Below are 19,107 nucleotides of genomic sequence, written 5' to 3' on the forward strand. Positions count from 1 at the left end.
TTAGGATGGAAAAATTAATATAATCCCGTTTTAATTAGCTCTCACTCATTTAAGTGTGCTTTGCTTCAAGTGAAATATTAATGTTCACCGCTTCCTACACACAGATTTTTAAAAGCTACCTGCATTATAGACTGTCAAACATTATGAGCTTATGAACTAAATCCTTTTCATTACACTTTTACTTTATTTTTATAAAAAAATATGTTAATGACTTATTGTGAAAATCTCTAACTTGATTAAACGCCTCTATTATTATTGTAGCTTTCCTGAATAATAAAACACAATGATTTACATTTAACACATTTGGTTTATTGTCACTTAAACTTATGATTTTAAAGCAAAAAAGTCAGAATATGAAAAGATGTCTTTTACTTCACATAAATCAGAGCAGCATTAAGAGACAAAAATCCACAGTTAAATTACAATAAATATCAATGTAAACATTATCAATATACAAGTTCATCTGTTATGTACACACATCCCTCAAGCTGTCCATAAAACAGCAAAAACATTAAGATTTTAAACAAATAAAAACAAGCACTTCAACAAGTAGTCCAGTACCCTGAAAATGCAGCAACACTTTTGTCAGAAATTAAAGTTATAAAATACATCTTTATATACAATCCTTATGTAAAATGGAGTACAGTCCATGTACTCAAAAACACACAATAAAATGTATGATTAAATTAAAATGAAATCCATTAATTATCCTGGGTTATATGAAACACAGAAAGGAAAAAGATCCAGGTTTGTAAAGGAAGTCCCTTTTGTAACAGTATTTGTATCTGAGTGTGTGTGTGTGTGAGATAGAGAAGCAGTAGTAAACAGAAGTCAGTGTACAAAAACACTCACACAGAGCAGCACTCTTCCTTCATAGCTGAAATTTGCACCTCAGTAAAATAATATGCACAGTGTCCTACACACGATGAAATACTGATGGAAAGTTCAAAGGAACCGATGAAAAACTGATTAGTGTTACACATTGTAATCAGGAAGTGCTGAATAACTGATGCCGCCAACTGAAGGGGGGGAGGAATGGAGCGGGAACAGCCAACATAGTATAGAACCTGTCAATATGAGAGAAATACAAATGGAAAAACATTCATCATTTATATGCACTACCATTCAAAAGTTTGATTTCAATAAAACTATTAAAAATGCATACTTCTACTCAGCAAGGAGTCATTAAATTGATAAAATGTATAATCATCAAATCAGCATATTAGAATGATTTCTGAAGGATCATGTGACTTAAGACTGGAGGAATGATGCTAAAAAAAACAGCTTTTCCCACACATGAATAAATTACATTTTAAAATGTTAAAATAGAAAAATGTCATAATGTTTCTCAATTTTACTGTATTTTTGATCAAATAAATGTAGCCTTTGTGAGCATAAGAGACACTTCAATATCAAACACATTAATACATATATATATATATATATATATATATATTTTTTTTTTTTTTTTTTTGTTCCGACCCAAAACTTTTGAATGCTAGTATAACATATTCCTCAATGCTTTCTGACAGTGACAGTCACAAGCTTGAAGGATCAAAACAGGGGGGTGTTCTAGAAAGCAGGTTATGCCACACACATAGGACAGGAAACCTTAAGAATAAGTAAATGCATAACCTCAATTTTTGGATCCAGAGAAGGAAGTAACTTTCAGGAAACACGTCACACTCCTATGTGGCTACTATAAGTAGCCATAGCAACTTACTCTGATTATAACCTGCTGTAGACCAGGAACTTTATACAGCCGTATTACCTTTACAAGTACGGTTTTTATTTATTTATTTAGCTTTAAACAAATTATATACTTGTTCACCGTTGTCAAAAACATATTTCTGCATCAAAGTATGGTACGTAGAAAGAGAAAAGAGAAAAAAAATGATAAGATTAAAAAATGATTGCACAACAGCCCAATAGGTGGTGATATCCAAGTATGGTGCGCTTATGGTTATCCATTGACGACGATGTCTTTAGGTACTCACTGTGCACGCAAGTTAACTCTGGGTTACCAATAGGAAATTGATGGAACAACTCTTCACAGGAGTTTTGGAACAGACATATCCAGAGTTAGCAATATTTTTAATCAGGTTAATCAGCTGCGAGTTTAGGGTATATGTGACAGTAAGTTAACCTTGCTTTCTGGAATACCCCCTAGATGAAAATAGTTAAACTCACCACGTCCAAAAACCTCCCTCAGCAATGCAATTTTTGGCTTTCTTGTGTGTGTAATGTGTGTCGGGTGGGTGTTGTTGAGTTTGTCTTTCAGTAGTCTGTTCCTCATCTGCTCGATGGGCGTCTCATCTGTTATAATGGACACCAGCTTAGGACAAAAACAAGAGAGACAGATTACAGATCATCACATGCAAAATTACCATTACATAAGATTTGAATAAAAATGTGTTTAGAAAGCCAAAAGAGAATAGTGTTAGAGTTTTACACCGTGTCTACACCAGACGTGAGCAGTACGACAGCACGACAAAAGCATTTAGAACCCATTATAATCAGCGATGCTGTCTACACTGGATGCCAAACTCTGGATGCCACTGGATACCAAACATTTTGGTTACCAGCATTCACACATTATTAAAATATCTTCTTTTGTGTTATGCAAAGGAAAATTATGCAAACAGGTTTGGAACGGCATGAGGTTGTGTAAATGATTTTCATTTTGGGGTAAGCTATCCCTATAAAGAATATGAATTACTCCAGCCTCCCCATGCAAACACTGTAGCAAAGTATGTAAGTACAACACTGTGGCTGTGTTTGAACACATTTTTCAAAATTTTAGTCTATAATGTCACCATTTGGTCCAAAACATGTAGTCCCAATGAAGCTATATAATGTTGAAGCATACCTGGTCATAAAATATCACCAAGACAAACACTCCAAAAAGTATTGACTCCACCAGCAGAATGATATAATGTGCCCTTCAGAACAAATGACCAAGAACAGAGTGAGAAAAGCAAAAAGCTAACAAAAGTACTTAATATCTTAATCAATATTGATAATCATTATAGTGTACATCAGGAGTACACAGTAACTTACACAATAAGATGTTTGCTGGGAGATTCTTCTCCTTCTTTATCTTCATCTCCCTCTCTTTCACTCCTTATTCTCCACACCCATGCTGACACCACCAGCGCCATGGAATACAAGCTGGCCATGCCTACAGAGATGTGGTATTAGAGGAGAGAAATGGAAAGTCAAATGAAAAAATTGAAAATAAAATCTGCATCCAAAAGGGCTACTGTCCTGCACAGTTTAGCTTCAACCCTTATTAAACACAGCTGAACCAGTTAAACAAGGTCTTACTTGACCAGGGGTGTCCAAAGTTGGTCCTGGAGGGCCACTGTCCTGCAGAGTTTACCTCTAACTTGCCTCAACACACCTGCATGGACATTTCCTAGAAGTAAGACCTTGATTAGCTGGTTCAGGAGTGTTTAATTGGGGTTGGAGATAAATTCTTCAGGACAGTGGCCCTTCAGCAGCGACTTTGGACACCCCTGAGCCCCTTTCACACAGAGATTCCGGAAAATACACTGATAATGTGTCCATTGGTTCATTCACACTGCCAGTGATTTTCTGGAATCTATGTATGCATCACACACACTCCGTAAAGATCCCATAAAAACATGTGACATCAGGATGTGACGTTTGCTTGCTTTTTTTGTCCTTCCTTTACTCCTTGATAAACAAACTTTTTTCTTTGTTCCTTGACGAACACAAACTTTCTTCTTTGTTAATGTGCAACGTGAACGTTGATCTGCATTTAAAATTGTCAAAGAGTCGCACGATAACTACGTCATTGCGACGACACACCCCTTACGGCATTGGTCCTGACTTTACCAGGACTGATTCCGGCAATTTTACAAGGTCCCCATCCAGCAATAGATCCTGGGATCAATCCCGGGACGTGTTTGCGTTCACACAGAAGGCACTCCAGCAATCTTTGGGATCAACGCTCTGTGTGAAAGGGGCTCTGGTCTAGTAAGTTCTTGTAGCTGTTTCAGGTGTGTTTAACTCTTTTTCCCACTTTTTTTTTTTTTTTTTAGAAAAAAAATCAGCCAGCACCAGCATTTTTTAAAATCATTTTTTACAAAAGTTTCAAGGAACCCAGAATATTTTGTAGTATGAATATCTAAACTAAATATATCAAAAGAAACCTCTGCTTCTGAAAAAAAATCTATCTTCATGCATTCTTTTTTATCAACATTTGAATGTGGGCAGGTTTCATAAAAGAAACAGAGTTTTAACTAAAAAGCTGAGAAAAACGCATTTTTATCAAAAACTACGTCCAGATCAGATTCAAAACATAGACAGAGTAGATTGCGCCCCCTACCGTATAACAGTGAAAACACAGAAAGTCTGAAAACTCCTTTAATGCTGGGGAAGCGTTTTCTCATAAATGGGAAAATGTTATCAATGGTAGGGAAAGAGTTAACTGGGGTTGGAGCTGAACTCTGCAGGACAGTGGCCCTCCAGGAGCAGGTTTGGACACCATTGTTATAAAAACACCCCATGTTCTTAAAACTCACCTGTGTAGAAGAGGAACTGAATGAAGTATTTCTGATTGAGCTCTCCAACACAATTATTGATCCTATAAAAGAACAAGCACATATGCAAATGCATTAATCAGAGACATGACAAAAACCTTCTCCATATCAGTGCGCATTGTTTCTGAACTCCTTGAAATGCTTCGATTGTAGTCTTGCATTTCCTTCCGGGAATGTACACGTAACAATATTCCAAATGTAAATAATTGCAGCCCAAGAAGTAATTACCACAAAAAAAACACAAAAAAAAGGGACGAGGCCTGGTTGAGCTGCGTACGTAGTTTACTCATGGTTATTGTAAGGAGTGTGACGTGTCCAAAACACACACGAAGCGGTTGACCAATCACAACACACTGGTCCTGCTGTCCAATCAGAGCACATTGTGCTTTGTGGAAGATTAAACCTGGAAGGAGGGGCTTCATAGAGACCGGAACTAAACAGAACGTTACTGAAAGACTGGGAAGAGAGGTGCTGCAATAATGTAATATATTAAAAATTAGGTGTTTTTTGAGCATTCAAGCATGAAAACCTATTCTAGTAGACTCCAAAAACAAAATCAAGACTTTGTAAAAGGGCATAATAGGTCCTCTTTAAAGACACTTAATATAAAGTGGGATCCATTATATTGTATAGCACAAATATGTTGCATACACTTAAGATATTTTAAAGGCAGCCAGAAACAGCAGATAAATATACACTCAAGGTGATAACACAGGCCAATTGAGAATGAGGAGAGACTGACCACGGGCAGTGATGGTCCATTCTCCTGATGCAGCGCTGACAAACTCTGCAGTGATGGGCTCGAGGAGGCCGATACGTCTCACAGCGACTACACACTGTCCAGCCTTCGCAGCCCTGATCAGAACCAACACAATGATTAAAGACATGTCACAGAGAAAATGCACAGTGAAATAAGATGCAAGCAAGGAAACAGAATACACACTCGGCCAATATATCGGTTATTGGCTTTCAAATATAAAGAGTTTTTGGTTATCGCATCTGCTTTAGGTTATCGTATCAGTGTTCATATCACTGCATCCCTAACTTAAATATAGCTACAGTAGTAGACAGATCAGAGACACTCACTCTGTCATTTAGACGGCTGGACTGGGACCTCAAGTCAGAGAAGTCAATGGCTGTCTCAGGTAGAGGAACCATTCCTGTAATGGTAAATGTTAAAAGTTTACACAGATTAAACCTGTAATGCCTAAAATTTGAAATAGTAGCCAGACACTATTTTTTTAATTGAATAATTTTTTTGAAAATTTAAACACAATATCATTTACATTTACATTTATTCATTTAGCTGACACTTTTATCCAAAGCGACTTACAATTGCTATATTTCAGAGGTCGCACGCCTCTGGAGCAACTAGGGGTTAAGTGTCTTGCTCAGGGACACATTGGTGTCTCACAGTGGATTCGAACCCGGGTCTCTCACACCAAAAGCATGTGTCTCATCCACTGCGCCATTACCACCCCCATATCATTTGTTTTTGTAAGTTTATGTTTTAAGTAGTATAGTATGTTTTCATGCCGAATGATATAGAAAATGGGCTCACATTCAAGAAAACAAATATTTAGAGGCCCAAACTGAGCAACATTTTTCCATTTGCTGCTGATGTTATTTATATAGCTTGCAATTTAAATCAATTAGACGTCTTAAGTTAACAGTTTAGCAGACTAAATACATAAAATGCATGTAAATATCATTGTCAATCTTTATCTCCCAATAATCAGAATCAGAATCAGAAAGAGCTTTATTGCCAAGTATGCTTGCACACACAAGGAATTTGTTTTGGTGCTGAGGCTTCCAGTGGACTATACAAATACAACAAGAAACATGAAACATAATACTACAAATTATAAGAATAAAGAATAAAAATATAAATATATGAGAATAAAAAGCATCACAGTTAGGTTTAGTCAGAATAGACATTTCCAGATTTACAGATTATGAACATATTTACAGTGTTTTGAATATTATAATAAATAAATCTAAATATAAGTATAAGTAAATATAAGTATAATAAGTCTTAGTTAGATGGTATTTAAATGCTTCATTTTATTATCAGAGTTCTGTAGTTGTAATTGTGGAGGGCACAAAATATAATCCAATGCAATTCAATGATGATTAAGAGACAAATAAATGTTCATCAAAAGCCTGTGGGATTCATGTTTGATTCTAGAATTTTCTATGATGTTTCTACAGAATGATTTATGGATAATATTATACAGGAGACTTTATAGGGTTAAAACACAATTAGTCAATAGTGTATGAATGAAACCGAGAGAAAACGTGTCTGGCTCTATTAAATAAGACAAAGCAATGTCAAGTTTCAGGAAACTCACCAGGGTCGGAGAACACTGCTTTTGAATGGCACGCCAGCAGTAGTAACAGAATAATATTGAACACGGATCCATGGAGAGTGCACCATACACTAAACACAAAGAAAATATACACTTTACAAACTAAAATACCCATAAGCATTAAAACCATAGCCACAAAATATTTAGAATATCACATATGTATAAATGCAGTAATTTTGTTTCTTGGTGTAGCTAGCTCCTAATATATAGTAAAGCGCTTTGGGTGTACAGTAGTACGAAAGCGCTATATAAATGCCTCATTCATTCATTCAATATGACCTACTTAAAATTAAGGAAAATTATCAATAAACAATTTCTTTACATTTTGTGATGGAGTAGACATAATTGTTGTGACAGATAAGCGCAAAAAAAGGAAAAAAAACTGCAATAAGGATATATTTGTTTTTTAACTCTTTTGTCAGGACATAGTAGTAATGCTCATTTAAAACATTTATTGTTCTTTAAGACCAATAATGGCCAAATAAATTAATTCATCCACACACGTGGGAAAGAGATGAATTTACTACTATTACACTATGTAAGTATTGATTTACATTAGTTGGAAAGCCTATTTGCAATTCAGTAACACTGAGTGACAACATGCTTTAAATCACTAATAAGCTTTAATTGGAACTATTGCCAGTCAATTTCTCCATGTTTGATGGATACAATGGCCCTCATTTATCATTCTTGCGTAGAAACGGGCGTATATGTAGGCGTAAGATTATGCTTACACTCCTCTCACCGCCTGATTTATGAAGCTGTGCGTACCTTTGAAATCCAGGTGTACGCAATACCTGCCCTTGATAAATGCCGCGGCTGAAAGCGATCGTCATTAGAATAACACGCCCCTATATATTCAAGTATCCGCTTCCCCCACACCCTCATTTTACGCCATGGACACACGGAAGACGGCAAAGAGGAGACACTTCTCTGGAGATCGAGACCATCACCATCATGAAAAATTATTATTAAATCAAACAACAATATTGTTGATGATAAATTCAAAGTTAATTGTATTTTTTTTTCAAACGCTATAAATCCATCCATTTTTTTGTCTAAAAAAACAACAACAAAAACAACAAGAAGAGAACATGCAACATATAATCAGGGACTCATACTATAAATTAATATAAATTAAATAAGTGCAACTGCATGAAATAAATAAAAGCCAAACAAAATAATTAGTAAAATAAATTAAATAGAAAAAATAAAATAAATATTTCCAATGTCACGTTCCAATATTGTCCACCACATAAAACAAATAATTTAAAAATAACACACAAATACAGTCCTTAAATACAACAATGTTAAACATACATTCAAATCATTTAGTAACACATTTAGGCTAATAGTAATTCGTGCCGAACTTGAAAAAAGTAATGATAACAATATTCAGGCCTACTATTAGGCTACGTGTTGTAGCCATTAACTAAGTGCATTTAGTTTCATATTTGTTAAAAAATAATAATGTTATTTTTCCCCATCTATGTTGATTATGAAAAGTGAACATAGGCTAAGATAGGATGCGCAATATATTGGGAGACATGCTCAGACATGATTTTGGCCACTTAATTAAGTTTTGTTTTGTTGAAAGCCTTTCTTTAAAGTGAATTTCGTTTTGTAAAAATTGTATCTTAATTTTAATATTTTTTTCATCAACCAATTGCCTGGATTTAATAAATAAAAAGCAAATAGCAGACAATATAATCATGAGTCATGACATGGAGGCGCGGGCGCGGTCCCTTGCATTGCACGTGAACTGGAGCGCATCTCATCACAAATTAACCGAAACTCAGTATATGCCTCACAGACATGAGAAATATACCTATAAAGAAAGCTTGAAATGTCTTTAAACAAAACAATAATAAACTAAAAGAAATATGCTACTCTGGCTATGGCGCGTTCACTACTGAGATGGTGATCATCAATTTCATCTTTGCAGACACAACACTAGTTTATTAATAGAAATAAAATACAAATTTATTTTTAAAAATGGCGTTTATCGCGTTTTGGAAAAGAGCTCATATCTTTTAGTTTGTCAGTGCGTTTTGTGGTGTTAGGAATTTCTTTTTCTGCGCATTTCCGCACTAACTCAAAACGTGCGTACATGTACACCACCTCCTGACCTGGCGTAGGATTTGAGCTGGACCTGGCGTACGCCAACGTCCATATTGATAAATATCAAAGTCACCGTGGTTTTGGGTGTACGCCAGGTGTACGCTGGAAATTTGGTGTACGCACTTTTGATAAATGAGGGCCAATGTAATTCAAGTCTACGGAATATAACGATCTAGGCTAAATATTAAAGACTAGTAGGTAAAAATCACATTTTATACAAAAATGTCTTCAAGTAGCAAGTCTAGGTTATCCTCCTTTGCAAGACAATACAAACAAAAAAGGATAGTTCGCCCAAAAATAAAAATTCTGTCATCATGTGCTCAGCCTCAAGTTGTTCTAAACCTGTATGAATTCCTTTCTTCTGCTGAACACAAAAGAAGATATTTTGAAGAATGTTGGTAGCCAAACAGTTGATGGGCCACATTGACTATACTATTGTCATATGACGTATGACTCCATACTATCAAATATATCTATATAATATACTATTCAAAATATATTCTTTTGCGTTCAGTAGAAGAAAGAAATTCATACAGGTTTGCAGAGATGGGGGACTCGAGTCACATGACTTGACTCGAGTCGCAAATTTAAGGACTTGACTTGAGACTTGCTTGACTAAATTAAGAAAATGACTCGACTTTGACTTGAGATCCAATGACTTGAGACTTGACTTGACTTGAACTGTATGAACATCGAGAATGACTTGATATACATTTATCATCGCAACATCAATTGATGAACAAAATGAAAGCAACGGAACCATTGACGCCAGTCATCAGATTCTGCGCGATTGCGTGACACTGCACAAGCCCAGAAAAAACATACATCGCGGTGAGCGCGCTAAATACAAAAACATCTCCCAGCATCGTTTATTTTTGGATATAAACACTAGAAATTGACTATATTCATACAAGAAGATTTGCTGTCCGCATAATAACCGGCGAGGGATATCGGACACGACCATCACAACCTCGAACAGTCGAACTTCATTCACCACGTCTAAAAGTAAGCTATGGCTTGTTTAACCTGTTTGTTATAGTTAATTTGACTATCTTTAAATCGAGAATATTGGTTAAAACAGCACGCCTCTTTATACACAATTATGTTTTCAAATGTAGCTTTATGTTGTCAATATTCAAATGATAATTAATGATGTCATATGTTTTGTATAACATTTGCCACATTTCTTTTTAAATCATGCTTTAAAGCCAAATATGTCGTTCTTTACAATGACAAAAAACAACATAGAAAACTGTTAATGTTTTGTCGTGTTTTATGTTTCTCTTAAAGCAGGGTTAGATGTTATCAGGGGTTACAGATGTTATCAAAATGCCAGCAGAATTAATATTGCACCCAAAATTCAAAATGTGGTGGAAAAAAATGCCCTAGTATGAGTTATTTTCATAATTATAACATATGATATTAAAAAAATATTTCCAGAATATTAACGCGATTGCAAAAGTGATAATGATTTTATAAAACAGTTCAGTAGGCTAAAAGTGAATATTGTCATGTGACATTTAGACATAGCCTAATATTCCAAATATTTTCTGTTTTTGCTCGATTTCTCCAATGACAATAGTTCCAAACAAGCCACAGAAAGAGTTATGCGTAGGCTATTTGTGATTCAGTGACCTAGTTGCTTAGTTCCAGAACGAATCTGCCGTTTTGAACATAAGTTAAATTAATGCTTCTATGACTCGTACATTAATACGGTAATTTGGCGCCACCTATTGGCGGTTTTAACTTCATAATTAAAAATATATAACTTGTATTAAGGGGATGCCGGTTTGAAGAATGCATTTGGTCGCATAGGAATTATACTTGAATTGTGAATTGTTTAATACCTTTTAATGGTTTTCTGCAATGTTTGAGGCATATTTATTTTTTCATGCTTTAATGTTGGCCTAATTTCAGTTACATTTAGATTTTTATTGTAGTAACCACTCGGCTATATGTGGAAATGCATATATTAAAAAAATAAAGTTGCAAATAAAACCATAGTCCACAACTTCTGTAGTTTTAACTTATTTTAATATATAAATTCAGTGAAATCGTCAAACGTTTGTATGACTTGCCAGTGACTTGTGACCCAAGCTACGACTTGACTTGACTTGCTTGACATAAGGCAATGACTTGACTTGCCTTTATAAAAAAATGTACTTGGACTTGCTTGAGACTCGAAGGTTAAGACTTGAGACTTGCTTGTGACTTGCACATGTGTGACTTACTCCCACCTCTGCAGGTTTGGAGCGACATGAGAGTGAGTAAATGAAGTCAGACGTTTCAATTTGGGGTGAATTAACCCTTTAAATGCTTCTTATTGTATCCAAAGCATTTGGAACTTTTTTCTTTTTTTTGTATCTGTCATATTTGACGTTTTCATCCAGTATAGCAAAATGGGGACAGGTGGTCGACATAATTTATTCACGTTACAAACTATTTAAATACCAAGGTAGCCTACTCGTCAAAAAAGACATGGGAGAGTGGTAAGTTATATTATAATAATCTTATATGGCTTGTTAATTTCAAGTGAGTTAACCTGCTGAAACCTTAGACTATAATGTAACACAGAGACTGAAAGTGTAATCAACAAACACGCGTTGAATGATGCACACTACAGCAGTCTGACAATCACATTCTAGTTCCTAGTATAGTTCAAGCGCACTGTAAACACTTTTCGCGGGTGAGAAAACACATCAGAACCCTGATAACAATCAGCACGAACAATTATTTTGAACGGCTGATGCAATGGGTGATTCTATTAAAAAGCTACAATAAAAAAAACGAAGATCTCATGAGCGGCGGATGCCGTTACGTGAAGCAAACACTGGCTCTTCGAAGCTTTGTTCATACGGTAACGTACTCACCTTTCAGAGTACGCGGGGATCAGGACATACTGAATCACAACATAGTCGGCGTAAAAGACGCTGAAATAAGTTAAAATGAGACAAATAAAGCCGCACGGGTCTCGCCGACAGCGAAACGGAGCCATCTTTCCATCTGCGATCTTCCAGATGACGTCAGTAAAGGACGCGCATTACGTAGCCCGCGTTGTCCGTCAATGGGTTCTTCTGACCACATGTGAACGTGTGTGTATTTCTGTCAGGTTTCTGCTTATCCTTTAAAAGTGTTTGTTCTCCAGCTTATGGCAGCGATCTTCCATTAAACCACAGTAGATTGTCCTTGTTATCTCCATGAATGAAAATCATGGATCTTTTTTCAAATAAGTTTTAAATACGTTTTTTCTTTAAAAAAATATTTTAAAAATATTTTTCATTTATATAAATAAATAAAAAATACCTTAACCCTCCCTACCCTCACATGTAGAGTAAAACCATTAATAAAGTGTGTGACATTACATTTGTTTAAAAAAAAATACATTGTTACAAAATCATATTTTATTGCCTGGGGTCTCTGGAGACCTCAACATCCTGAGTGTACATAAGTGAATAGCACAAAAGGGTTTAAAAAAATGATACAATAATAGCTTTAAATTTACTTTTTTTTTAATTATGTATATATTTTTTCTCACAAGCTCTCAGATATCCAAGCACTGTTTTAAACTCATCACACAGATTGTTGGAATGACAAACATTTTATTCATTTTAATTTCAGATCACAGAACAACTAGTTTCTCGTTAAGCGCGATCTGAGCTTGAGTGAGATTTGCCAGGTAGGTCACCATCAACAGATCCTGCAAAGAAACAGAAGCACAAGCACACCACTTTAATTTAATCTGAGAGACAGTTTCTAATTTTTAGAATTTGCCAGTTATTGTTGATAAAGATTTTTTTAAATAATTTTAATTTAGGAAGATCATTATTAAGGCCAATTCACACTGCACTTAGTGCACTCTCAAATACCGACCAACAGTGTCTCTTTGTCGGGTCAGCTCTTTGTCGCTTGTTTTCACCAATGAACATGTTGATACTGCATTTGTCGGGTCACGGTATGTCTGAGAACTGACGTACTGTAATCTAGTCACTGTCTGGATTGGTCGGAGTTTGTCTGTGCAGTGCGAATTAGCCTTTAAAGACCTTTTTGTGTTTTTGTGTACTAGCGGATTAAATATTTCTAGTATTTTTATGACTGTGGGAACCCTGATATTTAAGCATTTCAAACACATATAATATCATATTGTACTGAATGTCACTCACATTAATGTTGGAGTTCAGCATGCTCTCAAAGTCTTCTGCTGAGATCTTGGGCACTTTGTTCACAAGATCCATGAGGAAACGACCAACACTGTTATCTGCCATCACTTTACCAGACTAGAAAAAAAAGAATTGTTGAAGTCATTAATCAATTCTGGTAAAAGATCAACTGGTATGTATATATATATATATATATATATATATATATATATATATATATATATATATATATATATATATATATTTTAGAGGTGGGCATAGATTAATTTTTTTAATCTAGATTAATCTCACTGGAATCTTGGAATTAATCTAGATTAATCTAGATTAAAATGGCTCATTTGAATACTGCCGAAGGCATTCAGAATATGTGTGCTACCCAAATAAGTAATAAGTGCCAAAAATGCTTTTCGACAATAGAGGAGCAAAAGTCGAATATCGGTCAAAAAAATTATAAAATAAAATAAATAAATAAAACGCACAATTACAACGACAGAAAGGGAGGCCAAGTTCATCTTTAGCGATTTGTCATCAAACAAACTGTTTATTAATTGAACTAATAATATGTTTTCGTCGTTTTTTTTTTTACACTAGGCTTATTGGACGAAGAAAAAAACAATAAGCACGACCTAGCTACAGTCCGTTTTTGCATCGCCAAACCAGATGCTCGTTAGATCAAAAAATAATGTCATAATGATTTTATGTGAACCTGCCTTTACCGCCAATAGCCTCCTCCTTTTTAAACAAATTAGTTTCAATCAATGTAAACTATTCGTGTGACTATGCCCCTGCGCAATACACACACATTACCGCGGGATGGCAGGTGTTCATTTCATAAACTGTACACAAAGGTAGCTTATTTATTTTGTAGCCTATAAATTAATGTATATGTCCAACGGATAATGTCATACTTTTTAGTGCTATCGTGGCGTAATAATCTGTTTGGTTGTAAAATTTATTACCTGAATGAAATGAAATCGAATGTATCGTCCTGTGGAATCATTCATTCACAGACAGCTTACGAAGATGTTCAACTAATAAAGATCTTCATCGCTGGCTAAAATATGATGCATTTGCAGATTTGCTTTCACTAGACTAAACTGTAGCTCCTGATGTTCTTAAATCTTCCTGTTACGACTCCGTGTCGAGTGTGATTGAACGCGCTTCAGAGTTCAGACGATTCAGTGCGTGAGGAACTGAACAGAACTGATTCGCGAACCGATTTAGACAGATCTGCCAACTTGTTTGATGAAGTCTTTGAACAGAATCGACCCAAAAGAGTGATGCATTTGTAAATTGAGCATCGCTCATGCCCATAAAAAAGATACAGCGCGCTTGGAATAAACTCATTTAACAACATGTAAAGTAACGAGAGGAACGATCAACGTAACATGTAAAAGTATACACCTCGTGTCCCTGACAGGAAAATACCCTGCTGCGCGATTTGCGCGAAAATATAATGATATTCGAAAAAGATAGTGTATGATCCCAACCCAACTTTGAGAATAGATTAACGGCGATATTTTTTTTATCGCCCGATAAGAGTCTCACGTTAACGCAGCACGTTAACGCCGATAACGGCCCACCACTAATATATATATATGTGTGTGTATAAAATAATGTTAAGAGAGAGAGAGTGTTTACTATATTGAGACCTAATGCACGGATCTAATATAATATTACGCATCAGATTTCCCCCCAACTATTTACATTCACTTAAGAAATAACTGACCATGTTTACGTGAATACTCGTCAAGACAGATATTTTGAAAATTCTGTTTTGACCGTTCAAGTGAAATACACCACTAAAGAGAACAGAATTCAGGATTGCATGCTGTCTGTGTGCGACCTTCAATTGTGTAAGTCAGTGCGAGTATTTGACGCTTTGAGATCTTTTCCGTGGCTTATTGTGCTTAATAATTCTGTTTAACATTAAGCACGTCTCAAACTTTATTTTCTAATTCATGCATGCTTTTTTTGGGAAAACAAAAACACTGTGTATTCATTTCATATACATTTAGAAAAAAAAAAGGCCACATTATAGAAAACACATTGTCCAAAAGAGACACTCACCAGCACATCTTCTATGTATGCGAGCACTGTGGAAAGCATTTCTTGAACGCGTCCTGCCGCACTTGCTACCTGGGCCAGGTCTGTGGTCAATCCGTTGGTGCGACTGGGAGATGCACGAGTCCTCTGTAGAAGGTCAACTATAGAGAGATGCATTTAATCCATTAGAAGAATGTGCGCAAAAGCATAAAGCTATTCTTAAAACATGCAAATGCAATAAAGTTCCAATACAAAATATTGTGTAAACCAGAAAAGACATTACATTTAAAATGAATAATCCACAAAAATGTATATAAGTGGAGAAAAAACCTGACCTCCAATGCGCTCTGTGTCATAGTAAATGTACTTGACTGACAATGGGGTGAACATGACACCAACTGTCTTGGCTGGGACGCCCATCTGCGAACTAACAGCACAAACAACAAATAAAAACTTAATGCGGCAGAGGACATCTGGCCAGCAGCAAAAAATAATCAACCTTAGTCCAGATGATAATACCTGACGTAGGCACGGATGTTCATTTTGTTGCTCTGCAGTGCCGTGTCCACGGTGAGGTGAATGGGGTTTGGAGCCTCTCGGCTGTAATACTCATGGATCAGAACAGAGTGCTCTGTGATGTCAAATCCTGTGGCATACCTGCGAAAAATAAAACACTTATTGCTGCCTGCATCACAATACGCCATAAAGCTTTGGTATATACTACACTTCGCTCTGTTGCTTAGTTACGTGCGTCCTGTCACTGCTTAAACTGCCGTCAATCATCTTGTCTCGGTTAAAATCCTCCACATTCAATTTAATTTACTACCGTATCGGAGAGAAATGTAGTAGCACGTAGTAGTACGTCTTTCATGCAGAGAACTCTCCTCATGCGTTTACATAATGATGCAATAACATTGAATAAAAATCTTTTCATCAGGTTGGATAGATAATTAAACAGGAGTCAAACTTCTCTATACTCAACCGTTGTCAACCGTTTTTTTTGTTGTTGTTCAAATCGAACTAGTTTTGTAGTTCAAATCAAATCCTCATCGGATAGTATAGATAATAAACTATATTTACTAGTTATATATATATATATATATATATATATATATATATGTATATATATATATATATATATATATATATATATATGTAATTAAATACTATAGTTATCTAGTTTTTTACACATAGTATGTGAATTGGGACGCAGCACCAGTTTGCATTTTAAGACAAATCTAAAATCAATCCTTAGAAAACGTAAGATAATTAAATTCATTAACATGAGCGGCCACATACCATCCAACAATGACTTCACTCGGTGAAACCTTCTTATGGAGCTCATACATGTTCTTGGCGAACTCCATGTCAACAGCCACCTAAGACACAGACATTGTAAATAAGGATGATGTCACTTTTGAGTGTTGTTATCTTTGTGTTTGAAGAATGATGTTTTTGGATTTCATGTACAATGATATTTACATGGGGGTTCTCTAAAGCACATCCAACAAAATCATGGTACATGTCCAAATTGATGGTGATAGATACCATGGTATTTTCTAGAATTGTTTTCTAAGTAACCTCTCGGGTAAATGGCATTTCAAAGTACCATGGTATACCACGGACACGTCTCTATTTCTCTTAGAGTTGAGTTGGATGATGTTGTGTATCTCACCTCATCTTCAGACTCATTGTGAGGAACAGAGAAGCAGTTGGTGACATCAACCGAATGCTTGTCTGTTGTTCCTGTGTGACACACAAATTAAACCAGTTAAGTGGTGTTGATCTTTTAACTTAACGGATCCGTGCGCTCGTGCGCTCGTGCTCTCTCTCTCTCTCTCTCTCTCTCTCTCACCCACTCCAGCCATCCGGCTCGACTATAACACATGCTTCACAAGACAAAACAACGCTTCTGTTGTCTTTATTAAAAGCAACTGTTTGAGATTTTACTCAGAGAATTTACACGACCCACCTAATAACGTTCCAATCACACGGCTTGCTCCCTCATTCCTTCGCTCGTATGAGTCCGCAATCGATGCCAAAACCACCGGGTGGATTTTCACGACCGGGCCGTGGACCGCCATGATTTCGTAGAGGAAGTGAAGGATGATGATAAACAGAGAAGAAGAGGACGAGTGCGCAAGACAGCACAGGATTTGTGCTTCTGCCCCCTAGCGGATATACGCCAGGTGGCTGACACCACATTGAAAATATGGGATTTAAATGGGGTTTTTTTGAACATGTAGAAAACATAAAAATGAAAAATATACAAACATGCATTCATAAATAAAACTAAAATTAAAATATCAGTAATATAAGGACATGTGCTTCTCAGCACAAACTTCCAAAATTAATGTAGATAATTCTAATTAGAAATTCCCATGTTCAAAAAGGAGTAGGAAGAAGTTCATAACAAACTTTTCAGGTCCTACCCCTGTCTCTATTTTTATCCTTTAGTTAAATACAAAACAATTTGACGCTTCTATTATACATATGTCTTTACATACCCTGTATATCAACTTACCTACTGTTCACATAAACCCATGCATTCACATAGAAACAAATGCATACCTACATGCATGCAATACGATACTATTGTACAATACTATCACCTCGAGGCCTTTTCATATTCTTGTAATATCTTCAGTTTAAATAGTTTTTTAAATTTACTCATTGTTGTACATGATTTCATCTCTTCACTGCAACTGTTCCATACATTCACTCCTTTTGTAGTGATGCAGTGATATTTAAAATTTGTTTTTATATGTTTCTTTTTAAATACAAATGTTCCTCTTAAATGATGTTTGCTCTCACTCGTTTGGAACAACCCTTGAATACTGGTCGATAGCTGTTGATTATTTATTTTATACATAATTTGTGCAGTTTTAAAGTCAACAATATCTCTAAATTTTAATTATTTTAATCTAATTAACAATGGAGTGGTTGGTGCTCTATAAGTGGTTTAATTAACAATTCTTATGGCTCTCTTTTGAAGGATAAATATAGATTCAGTGTTGGTTTTGTAAGTGTTTCCCCATACTCCCAAACAATAAGAAATGTATGGAAGTATGAAGAAACAATACAGCGTGTACAATTTTTGTTGATTTAATAGGTAATTGATTTTACACAATATAGCAATTGATTTGGATATTTTTGCCTTGATATAATGTATATGTGGCTTCCAACATAATTTTTCATCGATTATTACTCCCAAAATTTTAGTTCATTTACTCTTTCTATTTCAATATCATTTATCATAAGTTTTTTATTTGAACTTGTAGCACGATTACCAAAAATGATAAATTTAGTTTTACTTAAGTTCAGTGTTAGTTTATTTGCATCAAACCAGCTCTTCATCTTTTTTAATTAATTTCCCCCTGTATTCAAGAGTTGTTGCAGATTTTAAACTAGTATCATCAGCAAATAAAATGGTTTTCAGTGTTTTTGATACCTCCCATACATTATTTATATACAAATTAAACAACAATGGTCCCAACACTGACCCCTGGGGAACCCCGCAGGTAATTTCTATTAACTTTGAATTATGGTTTTGTAATTCAACATATTGTTGTCGATTATGTAAGTAGCTATTTAACCAAGAAAGTGCAGTCCCCCTAATTTAATATTTGTGTAATTTCATAATCAATAAATTGTGGTCTACCGTATCAAATGCCTTCTTAAGATCCAAAAATATCCCCACTGCATATTTTTTTGTTCTATTGCTTTAGTTATTTCTTCCACAAATTGAATAAGTGCATGTGAAGTTGTCCTATTTGCCCTGAAACCATAAATCATTAAATTAATTTGCAGCTAATGTCATATCCTTAACTTCTATATTGTTTTCTG

General features: G+C 35.3%; 2 protein-coding genes across 2 annotated transcripts; both read right to left on the reverse strand.

The window, feature by feature from the left end:
• Positions 1 to 287: 287 nt before the first annotated feature.
• Positions 288 to 12,088, reverse strand: LOC143714172 (palmitoyltransferase ZDHHC3). The gene is made up of 9 exons (XM_077205234.1): positions 11,929 to 12,088; positions 6,920 to 7,008; positions 5,655 to 5,728; positions 5,311 to 5,423; positions 4,551 to 4,612; positions 3,061 to 3,181; positions 2,870 to 2,942; positions 2,191 to 2,335; positions 288 to 1,067 (listed from the first exon to the last, which is right to left on the reverse strand). Exons 1-9 carry the CDS (start codon positions 12,051 to 12,053, stop codon positions 976 to 978), a joined length of 894 nt encoding a protein of 297 aa, XP_077061349.1. The 5' UTR covers positions 12,054 to 12,088; the 3' UTR covers positions 288 to 975.
• Positions 12,089 to 12,637: 549 nt separating this feature from the next.
• eif3f (eukaryotic translation initiation factor 3, subunit F) lies at positions 12,638 to 17,391 on the reverse strand. Its single transcript, XM_077205235.1, has 8 exons — positions 17,234 to 17,391; positions 16,937 to 17,007; positions 16,561 to 16,640; positions 15,781 to 15,918; positions 15,597 to 15,688; positions 15,286 to 15,422; positions 13,219 to 13,332; positions 12,638 to 12,755 (listed from the first exon to the last, which is right to left on the reverse strand). Exons 1-8 carry the CDS (start codon positions 17,343 to 17,345, stop codon positions 12,678 to 12,680), a joined length of 822 nt encoding a protein of 273 aa, XP_077061350.1. The 5' UTR covers positions 17,346 to 17,391; the 3' UTR covers positions 12,638 to 12,677.
• Positions 17,392 to 19,107: the final 1,716 nt, after the last annotated feature.

The sequence above is a fragment of the Siphateles boraxobius genome, unplaced genomic scaffold (assembly GCF_051911475.1).
Source record: "Siphateles boraxobius isolate OS27281-9 unplaced genomic scaffold, OSU_SipBor_1 53, whole genome shotgun sequence".
NCBI classification, from domain to species: domain Eukaryota; kingdom Metazoa; phylum Chordata; class Actinopteri; order Cypriniformes; family Leuciscidae; genus Siphateles; species Siphateles boraxobius.

Bases quoted from the DNA above. Each gene is read 5' to 3' on its own strand.
- LOC143714172 (XM_077205234.1), bottom strand. From the start codon at position 12,053: ATGGCTCCGTTTCGCTGTCGGCGAGACCCGTGCGGCTTTATTTGTCTC. The intron at 4,613-5,310 runs GTCAGTCTCTCC...GTTCTTTTATAG, and splicing joins ATGGACCATCACTGCCCGTG to GATCAATAATTGTGTTGGAG. The intron at 1,068-2,190 runs GTGAGTTTAACT...TCATATTGACAG, and splicing joins GAGGGAGGTTTTTGGACGTG to GTTCTATACTATGTTGGCTG.
- eif3f (XM_077205235.1), bottom strand. From the start codon at position 17,345: ATGGCGGTCCACGGCCCGGTCGTGAAAATCCACCCGGTGGTTTTGGCA. The intron at 17,008-17,233 runs GTGGGTCGTGTA...TGTGTCACACAG, and splicing joins TGTGATTGGAACGTTATTAG to GAACAACAGACAAGCATTCG. The intron at 13,333-15,285 runs GTGAGTGTCTCT...TTTTTTTTCTAG, and splicing joins CATACATAGAAGATGTGCTG to TCTGGTAAAGTGATGGCAGA.